The sequence below is a fragment of the Schistocerca nitens genome, chromosome 1 (assembly GCF_023898315.1).
Source record: "Schistocerca nitens isolate TAMUIC-IGC-003100 chromosome 1, iqSchNite1.1, whole genome shotgun sequence".
Taxonomy (NCBI): domain Eukaryota; kingdom Metazoa; phylum Arthropoda; class Insecta; order Orthoptera; family Acrididae; genus Schistocerca; species Schistocerca nitens.
Genome location: NC_064614.1, coordinates 383,984,945 through 383,998,826, shown reverse-complemented (window position 1 = coordinate 383,998,826; position 13,882 = coordinate 383,984,945). Strand labels below are relative to the sequence as shown.

Sequence of the window (13,882 nt, the reverse complement as noted above, 5' to 3'; positions counted from 1 at the left end):
AGACAACCTAGACTGTGAGAAAAAAATGAAGGGTGCCTAAACAATGGGACTGACAAAACGTGAAAAATGACAAAGCAGGTATGGCTATAGATCTAATGCAAGGCTGTAGGATGATTAATGGAAAATACAGATACCACTTGTAGGAAAATTAAAAGAGACCTTTGGAGAAAAGAGAATCACCTATATGAACATCAAGAACTCAGATGGTAAGCCAGTACTAAGCAAAGAAGAAACAGCTGAAATGTGAAAGGAATAGAAGGGCTACACAATGAAAATGAATTTCAGGACAATATTATAGAAAGCAATGAGGTGGTAGATTAATATAAGATGGAAGATATGATGCTGTGAGAGAAATTTGTCTGAGCACTAAAAGATCTAAGTGGAAACAAGATCTTTGGAGTAGATGGCATTACCTCAGAATTATTAAGGTCTTTGGGTGAGACAGCTGTGACAATACTATTCCATTGGTGTGCAAGATACGGGGGAGATAACCACAGAGTTCAAGAAGAATATAATATTACCAATTCCAAGGAAGATAGGTGCTGACAACAGTGAATGAGGAGGTACTAAATCAAACTGGTGAATAAGTAGTGTATGGCACAACTTGTTTAAAAGAAGGGATCAGTTGGTAGCACATACCCTGATGTGCCAAGGAAAAGACAGTTCAGTAATGGAGGGCAGAAAATGTAGAGGGAGGTCTAGACATGAATAGAGTAAGTGGGTTCAAATGGATGTACATTGCAGTAGTTTTATAGAGGTGAAGAGGCTTGCAGTGGATAGACTAGTGGGAAGAGCTATTTTTAACCAGTGTTTGGACCGAAGAACACAACAATCCTATAAATTACAAAATATCTCTGATTCATAGTATTGTGCCAGCTGTACCACAGAAATATGTGAACAACTGAAATGCTGTTACAGTCAGCAAAAGTATGTGTCACCCAGCATCCTCTGATGAGTAGATTTACCTTTAGGCCAAATTCTGGCAGTGGTGTGGTGTGCATAAGAGTGAAGGAAAAAAATAGTGTGAGCTGGGCAACCATGCTATGCAGATCCCTATTCAACAGTCTGATTCTACAAGTCACAGACTATGAGGGTTGAGCTTAATATGAGCTTCCCACTGACACTTACCAAATTTTTTTAGGTCCCATCCATTCATTTCACTTTCATTTAGTCATGTCTGCAAAGTACATGATGTCCTGTGAATTGAGCAGAAAGTTTATTTCATTTTGGACACCTGTGATCATGTGATTGGACAATGTACTCATGTCACTGAAGAGTGATTTGCCTCCAGGATAAGTGCTTAAGTGGAACTATTGACAGCACCATTTACAGTGATCAGCAGTTAATATATGTTACAAATGGATTTAATTTGTAAGTTGTTTCTTTAGTCTTTGATGTAGGATAAAGGTATTAATGGCAAACATGTATTTTATCAATTCTCATCACTGTGCTGTCACCGTAGCCTCTCCCTTAGCATAGTTCATCGATGTAGCAGTAAAGCCAGCTCACTGCATGACTAACATGTATGCAGCACTATATACATGTTTTTGCTTCAGTATATTTATAGTTTTTAAGCAACAAATTTTTCTACATTGAAGGGACCATACGTGTTTGAAATACATCATGGTAAAATAAAAAGAATAGATTTTATCTTGTATAATTTTCATTCAAAATACAGAAATGTGAGTGAGACTATATTGAAAAAAAAATGCTAGTGGAAAGATAATTATGACAAACAAAAAATAAAAAATTTGAAAAACTAATGAAAAATCTTATTTTAATAGATATTATGAAGTCAGCCAAGTATTCCTTCAGATATTTTTTTTCAGTAAATTATTATTATTTTGCTGCCCAATAATACACACCCTCGTTCAAGGACCAGACATTCCACTCCTGGGTGTAAGGCAGTGACAGTAGCCTGACGAACTATAGAATGTAACAATGCTAGTTCTCCAAAATATTCTCCAGTCCCAAGCACAGCTAGCTTTTCTTCCACACCAGAAGCTGCAGGGAAAAAAAATTCATTGCTGATAGTAAACAGGCTTTTATGCATTATTACTTTTTGGTAACAACTGAGCTTTATGCTTAGAAGTTTTACTTATCAAATATTTATTATAGATAATGACAGAATACAAATAATTCACATGACACACATGACACAAAACAAGTGAAAATTTGTCACCACGGTTCTGTAACTCTTGAAAGCACACAAGGGGGTTGCTGAATAAGAAATAAAGTTACTGTAATTGTCATTATAATAATACAGATAAGGGCAAGTAGGATCTGCACACCAAGGAGTATATACAAACTTAATTATATATATATGGGGTGAACATTAATACAACTGACATACTGCAGGGACAGATTCCTGATGGAAATGGAGGAAAAAAAGTCCCATGAACACGTGTCTGGACATGCATTACTACCATGGTAGATGGCACTGTCAAATGATAGTTCCTCTGACCCTACCATGTGTTCTTTGTGGCTGTGTGACTGACACAGTGTACTGTAAGCAGCAATACAGCCTGGTATTCATGTCAGGTACAAGCCAAGATGGCGTATGTGTAAGGCCAAGCAAATGGAAAAGGTCAAGAGGCAGCACAGCTATGCCAAAATAAATACCCTCACAGACACCAACCAAATCATACAACATTTCAAGCCCTTTTTGTGCATTTGTGTGATCATGAGTCCTTTCAGGCAGATGAACATATAGGGAGGCAACAAACTGTGTGTGCACCAGATTTGGAGCACACCGGTACTAAGGGATATTGTGACAGACCCAAGTACAAGCTACAGACCACTTTGAACATCTGTTGTGACAACACATCAATGCAGTGCAGCTCAATACTGTGTTCCAGGATGTTTTGTTGTCATTGTACGCGCACACTGCCCATTTTCGGACACGTGTTTGTAGGACATTTTTCCCTCCATTTCTAGTCAGAAATCCATCCCTGAAGTTTGTCAGTTTTATTGCTGCTCACACAAAGTAGGTAATAATCCATCACAGCTACAGAGAATTTTGACAGTTTTTTGTCTGTTATTAATACTGATATTGGGAAGAGGTAAAAAAATGTGACATAAATTGCTGTATCATTTGATTGCATTACCCTAGAGGTTTAAATTTTTTACATGGCCAATGAAACATAGCCTTTAATATGTGACATAAATTTCAACTTGGTACAGCTCCCCATTCCTGAGAAAAAAGTGTCTTAACAGACAGACAGACAGTCAGTCAGAATGAGAATTTCACTCTGCAGCGGAGTGTGCGCTGATATGAAACTTCCTGGCAGATTAAAACTGTTAATCTGCCAGGAACAGTTTTCATCTGCCAGGAAGTTTCATATCAGCGCACACTCCGCTGCAGAGTGAAAATCTCATTCTGGAAACATCCCCGAGGCTGTGGCTAAGCCATGTCTCTGCAATATCCTTTCTTTCAGGAGTGCTAGTTCTGAAAGGTTCGCAGGAGAGCTTCTGTAAAGTTTGGAAGGTAGGAGATGAGCTACTGGCAGAAGTAAAGCTGCGAATACCAGGCGTGAGTTGTGCTTTGGTAGCTCAGTTGGTAGAGCACTTGCCCGCGAAAGGCAAAGGTCCCGAGTTCGAGTCTCGGTCGGGCACACAGTTTTAATCTGCCAGGAAGTTTCAGACAGACAGCCAGTCAGTCAGTCAGATACACAAAATAAAATTTTCTGTGTGATACAACTGCAAATTAATAATTTTAGGATTTTTTCCTTTACTTGTACTGTGAAACCTTGCTTCTTGCCAAATTTCATGGTTGTAGGTCAACTGAAGGTACCATATAGAGCTTGATGTGTGAGTTTGTGAGTATCAAAATTTGTGACAAAAATAGCCATATCTTTTGATTGCTCTGACTTGGAATCTTATAGTTCTTACACCATCAACTGGCCATAGGCCTTAGTATGTGACATAGGCCTTAGTACGTGACATAAATTTCAACTTGATATGGCAACCTGTCCCTGAGAAAAAGGGTTCTTAACAGTCGGATGGACAGACAGACAGACAGACAGGTGGACAGACAACAGAGTGATCCTACAAGGTTTCTGTTTTTAATGACTAAGCATGCAACATTAAAAAGGAAGTTAATAACACACAGTTCTTCAAAAAGTAATTAAAATTTTCATCATGAATCAAACTTTTCATACACTACTTACTTAGAGTTATGAGGTAATCTTTGATCAAAGAAAAGAGGAAATGACTTAGGTAAAAAATGTACAACAAGTATTACCAGGAAACTCATGTAATGAAATGCAGATAAAAGAGAAAAAAATTTTTAAAGGAGAAAGTAGTATTTTTAGTTACATCATTACAATAAAAATGTTGAATTTAAATTAAATCTATAAAGAAAAATGTACATTTATTTACTTACTTGCATCATGAAGATAAAAATAAGTACTTTTATTTATTTTCCATTTTTAAGCATTCACATTTGATTATGCCCCTAAATTGCAGTCTCTAAGGTATTGTTTGTAGAAAACAGATAAAATAGTATCTAAATGATATCTAAAATTCTCAACCAAAAATGCTTTTGTATTACTGTATTCTTTGATGTGAGTTGTTCTATATTATTAGTACACAATTTATACAACAGGTAATCCACAAACAATTAACAAATGCAATTGTTAATGACAGAAAACTTTACAGATGGCTACTCCCTCACCCGTTAAAACTTCTTTGTGCTTCCAAACAAAACTACTTAAGCAGAGGAAAAATGTGTTTAATATATAGCTGCATCTTAATGATGGGCTTGTGGGCACTCTATTTTATTTATATTTAGGGGAATATATCATAAAATTACACATCAGCCCAAATCCACAAACTAGGTGATGTAGCTATTCAACAATAATAAAGTAATGGCCATATATTTCCATGAAAACTATAACAATTCATATAGTAATATCATTATATTCCTTGACCACCTTTTGCTGTTAAAAAGCTAAAAATGAAAGGGAATATTTCAAATTTTGAGTTCCATTTCAAGACTTGCTTCTTCAAATTTGTACTTGCATTATATTTTTTTTAATATTTGTTTTTATATTTGTTCAGTGGAAGATAATGAATTGTTAAATATGCATTAAACAATTATTTTGTAATCATTTAAAATAATAAGATTAACAGACGTGTTTAAATTACTGATTTCTCAGGCAGAATGACAAACCATTATCTTTAGGTTCTGATAATGCATTACTGACATAAAAGTGGAAAACAATTTAAATATTAGCTACATGTTTACTGTGGTTTAAAAGTATTGTCCCTGTATTAGATTTCACTAAATTGAGATAAAACATTTTTTTTTTTATTTAGGGAAACTATAAATCATGCAGAAGGTGATGGACCATCATTGCTTTTTCTTAGCAAGTGATCAGATATTCCTAAACTGCAGATTTACAAAAGATAAAAATCCAGAATGAACACATTCGATAATATGAACATCAAAAATATAGTTTACAAGAATGTATTTAAGGATCCTAAGGTATACGAAATTAAACTAATTAAAACTTTCAATACTGGCATGTTAGGAATTTAAGAATATACAGCCATCAGTGAAAGAGGCAATTATTGTCAAAGAACTTACACAAAACAAAAAAATTAGTTTAAGGTATGAAGAAACCAAAAGAAAATAAAACTTCAGAAGCAGATAAAAACAATGATTCAGAAGGATTATAGCACAAATAATAAAAAATGATAATCATACTGGATAGACGTCACATCAGACACAACAGGTGGCACAGCAACAAATAACACAGAGAAAACTGTACAACGTTATAAATACTTCTTTAAATTTCTGTACAATTGAAGAAATTAATCATAATCACAGGCAGTTCTTGTTGAAAATAATGGCATTGTGAAAGTAGTGCTACATTAATGGTTTAAGCTGTTGGTGGTACTAAGAATGGAAAGTTGACAGGAAATGATGTTTCAACAGGAATTAGTAATGCTGTAGAAAAAGTTAGATGAAAATAACTGTTAACTGTATTCACAGAATGTTCGTACACGTCAACTGTTCTCCAGAACTCAAATAATGTTGTATTATTCTACATGTCAAGAAAGGGAACTGTAATATCAAAAAGCAATAAACTTATCAGTCTTTTATTCATGATGTACAAAACATTCACAAAAATTACCAATAACAGTATATGCAAAAATATTGGACTCAAATAAAGAAAACAAATGAAACTGGCTTTAAATATCAATACAGTATAACAGTCTTCCTGCAAGTCAGGAAACAATAACAAAATGAAGCAATGAGTATGAATGATTGGTTTTTAAAAATCTTCTGACTTAGTTTTAAAAAACTGTACTAACGGCTCTTGGGAAACAAGTGGTTTATTTTTGATTGTGTAAATCATGAAATTCTGCTAGACAAGCTCAAGTATTGTGGCATGAGTGGGACAGTGCACAAATGGTTTAATTCGTACCTAACTGGAAGAGTGCAGAAAGTTGAAATAAGTAGTTCTCATAACATGCAAAGATCAGCTCATTCCTCAAACTGGGGAACTATCAAGAATGGGGTTCCACAAGGGTCAGTCTTGGGTCCTTTGTTGTTCTTATTATATATTAATGACTTGCCATTCTATATTCATGAAGAGGCAAAGTTAGTTCTCTTTGCTGATGATACAAGTATAATAATCACACCTGACAAACAAGAATTAACTGATGAAATTGTCAATACTGTCTTTCAGAATATTACTAAGTGGTTCCTTGTAAACGGACTCTCACTGAATTTTGATAAGACACAGTACATACAGTTCCGTACAGTGAATGGTATGACGCCATTAATAAATATAGACCTTAATCAGAAGCATATAGCTAAGGTAGAATATTGCAAATTTTTAGGTGTGTCCATTGATGAGAGATTAAATTGGAAGAAACACATTGATGATCTGCTGAAACGTTTGAGTTCAGTTACTTATGCAATAAGGGTCATTGCAAATTTTGGTGATAAACATCTTAGTAAATTAGCTTACTATGCCTATTTTCACTCATTGCTTTCATATGGCATCATATTTTGGGGTAATTCATCACTGAGGAAAAAAGTATTTATTGCACAAAAGCGTGTAATCAGAATAATAGCTGGAGTCCACCCAAGATCATCCTGCAGACATTTATTTAAGGATCTATGTATATTCACAGTAGCTTCTCAGTATATATACTCTCTTATGAAATTTGTTATTAACAACCAAACCCAATTCAAAAGTAATAGCAGTGTGCATAACTACAATACTAGGAGAAAGGATGATCTTCACTATTCAAGATTAAATCTAACTTTGGCACAGAAAGGGGTGAATTATACTGGCACTAAAGTCTTTGGTCACTTACCAAATAGTATCAAAAAGTCTGACAGATAACCAACAAGTATTTAAGAAGAAATCAAAAGAATTTCTGAATGACAACTCCTTCTACTCCATTGAGGAATTTTTAGATATAAATTAAGAAAAAAAATAAATAAATAAAAAATAAAAATAAAAAATAAAGAAAAATAAATAACACAAAAAAATAAAGTTGTTATATTAACTTAAGTATGTTGTTAAATTATCCTAATTATGTCTTGTATTGGAAAATTCGACTCGTTCCACATCATTACGAAATATCGTATTCATGATCCATGGAACTTGTATTAATCTAATCTAATCTAATCTAATCTCTAATCCACCAGTGTTAGTATACTGACTTATATACGTAACAGAATGAAAAATGCTACTTGCAAAGCACAAAAAAGATAAATATAAATATGTCGCAGACAGAGTTAGGAATGTAAAAGAGAGACACTAGCTTTCTGGCTTATCTGCAGCTTCAAAGACATTTAAATCAAAACATCTTGTCATATTCATGCTTTTTTTACTTACCAGTATTAATAAACATGTCACATAATACAATGCATTGTGTCAAGTAAAGCAACATGATACACAGTATTACGTTGTATATCATGACACACACCATCATGTCATGTCATCCAACATGGCATTTTTCATTTCATGCAGCATGACAAAATGTGTCATAAAATTTAGGAAATCTGCATCCCACTCTGGGGTAATCCCGGACCGAGACTCGAACTCAGGACCTTTGCCTTTTGCGGGCAAGTGCTCTACCATCTGAGCTACCCAAACATGACTCACGCCCCATCCTCACAGCTTTAATCTGCCAGGAAATTTCATATCAGCACACACTCCACTGCAGAGTGTAAAGCTCATTCTGGAAACATCCCCCAGGCTGTGGCTAAGCCATGTCTCCGCAATATCCTTTCTTTCAGGAGTGCTAGTTCTGCAAGGTTCGCAGGAGAGCTTCTGTAAAGTTTGGAAGGTAGGTGATGAGGTACTGGCAGAAGTAAAACTGTGAAGACGGGGCGTGAGTCATGCTTGGGTAGCTCAGATGGTAGAGCACTAGCCCGCAAAAGGCAAAGGTCCTGAGTCTGAGTCTCGGTCCGGCAGACAGTTTTAATCTGCCCGGAAGTTTCATGATTAGACTGGCTCCTCTATGGTTACCTTGTAGTGATTCGAGAATTTCCGCATAAATTTTAGAACCACTCACCCTTCTACAGTCTTGAATGCACAATATTTTAAAAATAAGTGTGAGAGAACGTACATACTGTGTGACACTTGTTTGTGTCAGCAGGCTGGAAAGGTGTCACAAGCACAAGGTAGATGCGATGGTCGAATGGCATTGAAAAGTGTTTGGTGCTCGTGCCACGGCAACCATATTGGAAGAAAAAGAAGTAATTGTGTAGTATTCTTTGCTGTTTTAGTGACTGTGATTTTTGTTAAAGAAAAATGAACAATTGTTAAGTACTTCATGTATTGTACTCACTAGAGGCAAGACAGGTTCACAAATTATGTGGTTGTTAAACCAACTTTGTTGCAGATGTATTTTATCGAGTCTATCGCAAGATGAATTGGTTGACTCGTAAGCATTTGAATATTGATGTGAGAAAGGGTGAATATGTTAGTTAAGGAAGTTGAAATACAGGGTGTTACAAAAAGATACGGCCAAACTTTCAGGAAACATTCCTCACACACAAAGAAAGAAAATATGTTATGTGGACATGTGTCCGGAAATGCTTACTTTCCATGTTAGAGCTCATTTTATTACTTCTCTTCAAATCACATTAATCATGGAATGGAAACACACAGCAACAGAACGTACCAGCGTGACTTCAAACACTTTGTTACAGGAAATGTTCAAAATGTCCTCTGTTAGCGAGGATACATGCATCCACCCTCCGTCACATGGAATCCCTGATGTGCTGATGCAGCCCTGGAGAATGGTATATTGTATCACAGCCGTCCACAATAAGAGCACAAAGAGTCTCTACATTTGGTACCGGGGTTGCGTAGACAAGAGCTTTCAAATGCCCGCATAAATGAAAGTCAAGAGGGTTGAGGTCAGGAGAGCGTGGAGGCCATGGAATTGGTCCGCCTCTACCAATCCATCGGTCACCGAATCTGTTGTTGAGAAGCGTACGAACACTTCGACTGAAATGTGCAGGAGCTCCATCGTGCATGAACCACATGTTGTGTCGTACTTGTAAAGGCACATGTTCTAGCAGCACAGGTAGAGTATCCGGTATGAAATCATGATATCATGCTCCATTGAGCGTAGGTGGAAGAACATGGGGCCCAATCAAGACATCACCAACAATGCCTGCCCAAACGTTCACAGAAAATCTTTGTTGCTGACGTGATTGCACAATTACGTGCGGATTCTCGTCAGCCCACACATGTTGATTGTGAAAATTTACAATTTGATCACGGAATGCAGCCTCATCCGCAAAGAGAACATTTTCACTGAAATGAGGTTTGACACATTGTTGGATGAACCATTTGCAGAAGTGTACCCGTGGAGGCCAATCAGCTACTGATACTGCCTGCACACACTGTACATGGTACAGAAACAACTGGTTCTCCCGTAGCACTCTCCTTACAGTGACGTGGTCAACGTTAATTGGTACAGCAGCAACTTTTCTGATGCTGACATTAGGGTTATCGTCAACTGCACAAAGAATTGCCTCATCCGTTGCAGGTGTCCTCGTTGTTCTAGGTCTTCCTCAGTCGCGAGTCATAGGCAGGAATGTTCTGTGCTCCCTAAGACGCCGATCAATTGCTTCAAACGTCTTCCTGTCGGGACACCTTCGTTCTGGAAATCTGTCTCGATACAAACGTACCGCACCATGGCTGTTGCCCCGTGCTAATCCATACATCAAATGGGCATCTTCCAACTCTGCATTGGTAAACATTGCACTGACTGCAAAACCACATTCCTGATGAACACTAACCTGTTGATGCTACGTACTGATGTGCTTGATGCTAGTGCTGTAGAGCAATGAGTCACATGTCAACACAAGCACTGAAGTCAACATTACCTTCCTTCAATTGGGCCAACTGGCGGTGAATCGAGGAAGTACAGTACATACTGACGAAACTAAAATGAGCGCTAACATGGAAATTAAGCATTTCCAGACACATGTCCACATAACATCTTTTCTTTATTTGTGTGTGAGGAATGTTTCCTGAAAGTTTGGCAGTACCTTTCTGTAACACCCTGTATACGAGAACTGAACTAAAAGTATTCTTCGAGTACTAAATTATTTCAAAAGTAGAGAGAGATTTTTATAAATTCCTGTTAACCAGCAGTATTCTTCAGAGAAGAAGGTTTTGGAGACTGCTGGAGCTGCCAGTCCAGAGAAGAAGATTGGCTGTGCAGATCAAGTAAGTGAGAGAGGTGTGAATTTTGCAATCCAAATTCACAACACTTCTTACCATCCACATTGTTAGAATGTGGTGACCAGTGAAAAGGACATGAGAAAAAAGGTAATTTTGAGAGGAAATTGAAGCAGAAGATTTGATGTGTTGCCATAGAAACCAGGTATAACAAGACAAGAGAACTGCTTCACGTAATTGGATTAAGTCCAAAAATTTAATGAAAAATTTTGTGAATGCAACACAGTGAAAGATGTATGAAAGTAATAATGTTAAAAGAACAGAAAGAAGACCTCGATGTATTAGACTAAGAAGAGATATGACGAGAATAATTTAACTAAAAAGATCTGGTGTGGGGAGTGTATAGCTCTCACACGAATCGCAGGTTTGCAGACGCGGAGACAATATCCGACACCCCCGGCACCAGTTGCTGCTAATCGGTGCTGGTTCTACATCCACACACCAATGCCAACACAGGAACCAGCAACTGATGCCACCAGCACCAGTTACTGTTCACCTGTGCTGATTCCACACCTGCTCACCGAAGCAGCCTAAAACTCTACACCGGGTGAGCGAAATACAATAATTGTTCGAGCATAAATTGGAAGAAACTGTTCACTAGACTGTATTAGTGTAGTTATTACACTTAGAGTTAATTCATTAAATGATTAGTAGATCAGAAACTAAGAGAAATACGGATAATACACAGAGAATTTGGGAAACTTCAGAACCAGCCATGGCAATGTAAGTGAGTAAGGAGTTGCCTGACTGGTCTGAAGTAGTAAATTTAATCAAAACCCAAAGGGCAGATTCAGAGGCCTTAAGAAAGGAACTGAGTCTTAAATTAGACTCAGTAAATACTCAATTAAATGATAAAAATAGATGACCAGGGTGCTTCTTTGAGAAATGAATTAAGTGCAACTTTAAGTGAAAAACTCAATGCACAGAGTGCTAATTTAAGTAGAAAATAGACACAATGATAAACTCAATAAATTCTAAATTGTATGCTCAAGGTGAGATGTTAAAGAAAAACCTAGACTTAATAAACTCAATTAATTCTACATTAAAGGCTCAGAAAGACACTTTAGATGTTCAAATGACAAATATAGGTTTGTTCAACGTCAGAGTAGACGCTCAAAGCAAAGAATCTAGTGCTTCACACCACTTCTTATCATCCACATCATTAGAACCTGTCTCATATGATTCATACTGTCCAGTACAGCCTACTGTCTCACCACTATGTCAAGGTCATATGTGTGTGAGCATTTTTTAATTTTAATTTTAATTTTATTTTTTTATGTTTTTATTTTTATTATTTTGCTTTATATTTTTAATTTTGTTTAATTTTTTATTGAGTTTTAATTTTTTTGTTTTATAGTTACACACTTTTTTTCATATATGCAAGAGATTGTATATGCAAACTTATGAAAAATAACCATGAATATTGTGCACACAATAACAGCAAACATAATTATGATACTGAATGAAATATTAAACCAGAGCAATAGTACAATTCCTGCAAAACTGGATTTTAAGTTCATTTTAAATGTAACTTCTGATTGCTATAGTGTGGCAATGGATAGAGCTTTCAAAATACAATATGATGACCATTAATGAGATGTATTTGTCTACATTCTTGCGAGCTTTAAACCAATACACACAAGTCTGAAACATAGAAGCTGTGCGCTTAAAAAAACACACAAAAAATGTGTTTTGTCCATATAAAATCTGAATGAAGTTAGATTTTTGAAAGTGAGTTTTCAAATGCATTTTTTATTTATTTGATTCAACTTAAACCATTTCTGCACATTCAGTTCACATACATAAGAACAAATTTTATGTGCTACATTTAGCTCAACTTTTAAGTGTTAGATCTTGAGAATGGAGATGAAAAATATTCATTTTGCCTTTATCCATTTATCTACTTTTGTGTGAAGTTTGAACTGATTTGTACAAGTTTAAAGCATAGAAGTGGCACACTTTAAAAACCTCTAAAAATGTGTTTTTGCACGTAACATCCAAACAAAGCAAGATTTTTTTCAAATACTTAATACTTATCATAGACCAAGGTCTGATACACTGGTGGACCAAATATAAACCATGAGTATTGTGCCAGTAGAAAATTACGTTACAGTGACTCTTTCTGCAAGTAAAATCTGAAAGGTCCACATACAAATCTGGTGCATTAGCTGAGCATTCATTTCAGCCCGTTTAAAATTAATCCATTTGTACAATTTGCCTGAGTCCAGCTCTGGTTTGTTATTCAAACATCCCTTAATATATTGTAACATAGTTACAGTAAGACATGTTCGAATGGCTACAAAAATGGTTGCTGGTCCAAGCTAAACCATAAACTTCTCATCCATGTTTCTAACTTAAGTAGCAACTGAGAACCAAGATCCTCAGCCTCGACCCCCTCCCCTCCCCCAACACCCCCCCCCCCCAAAAAAAAAAAAAAAAAAAAAAAAAAAAAAGGGAGAGAGAGAGAGAGAGAGAGAGAGAGAGAGAGAGAGAGAGAGAGAGAGAGAGAGAGAGAGAGATTCTGTGTACAGTTTTTACATACATATTTGTTATAGCACTTCTATGCTCTTATGGTACCTGTGCTACAACTGCTGTTAGAGTTCACAGGAAAATTCAGAGTAGTAAGAATAGCTGTGCAAGGAGATTCCATACCGCCAAAACTATTCATAACAACAGCCTTACGGAAATGTTTCAGACCATTCAAACATGAAAATGAAGAAGGAATTCAATTTAATGGACAATATCTGAACCATTATAATTTTAATAATAACATTGTATTATATGTCTTTAATTTATGGGACGTAAAATTCAGGAACTAGTGAGTAAATTTAAATTAGATAGTTAGTTACTTTCATGTTCCATTGGTCATTTGCCCAATAAATCACAGTGATGTGGAATGAGTCATTTTACATTCACATCACAAATTAATTTGGAAATATGGCTACATGATGAACATTTATAAGGTCTCTTTGTGTAATAAAAGTACAAGACATTTCTGTAGAGAAAAAAATAACATATATGTAATTGATAAACTTTTGTATTTAGGACAGACAAAAGGACTCACTGAACAAAGAGAGGAAGAAAGAGAGGCATGGCAGCACAATGCAGACCACACATACAACTGTTTGAAGGTACATAAGGATGTAGGTTGC

The 13,882-nt window shown here is 36.1% G+C and overlaps 1 protein-coding gene across 3 annotated transcripts in view; it reads right to left on the bottom strand.

Annotated features, from left to right (window-relative positions):
* LOC126249104 (cGMP-dependent protein kinase, isozyme 1-like) overlaps window positions 1-13,882 on the bottom strand; it is a 382,876-nt gene that overhangs the window by 180,637 nt on the left and 188,357 nt on the right. For all 3 annotated transcript variants that reach the window (XM_049950773.1, XM_049950765.1, XM_049950758.1), the window contains exon 8: window positions 1,866-2,004. In XM_049950773.1, the coding sequence (XP_049806730.1) occupies window positions 1,866-2,004 (139 nt within the window). The remainder of the gene's footprint in view (window positions 1-1,865; window positions 2,005-13,882) is intronic.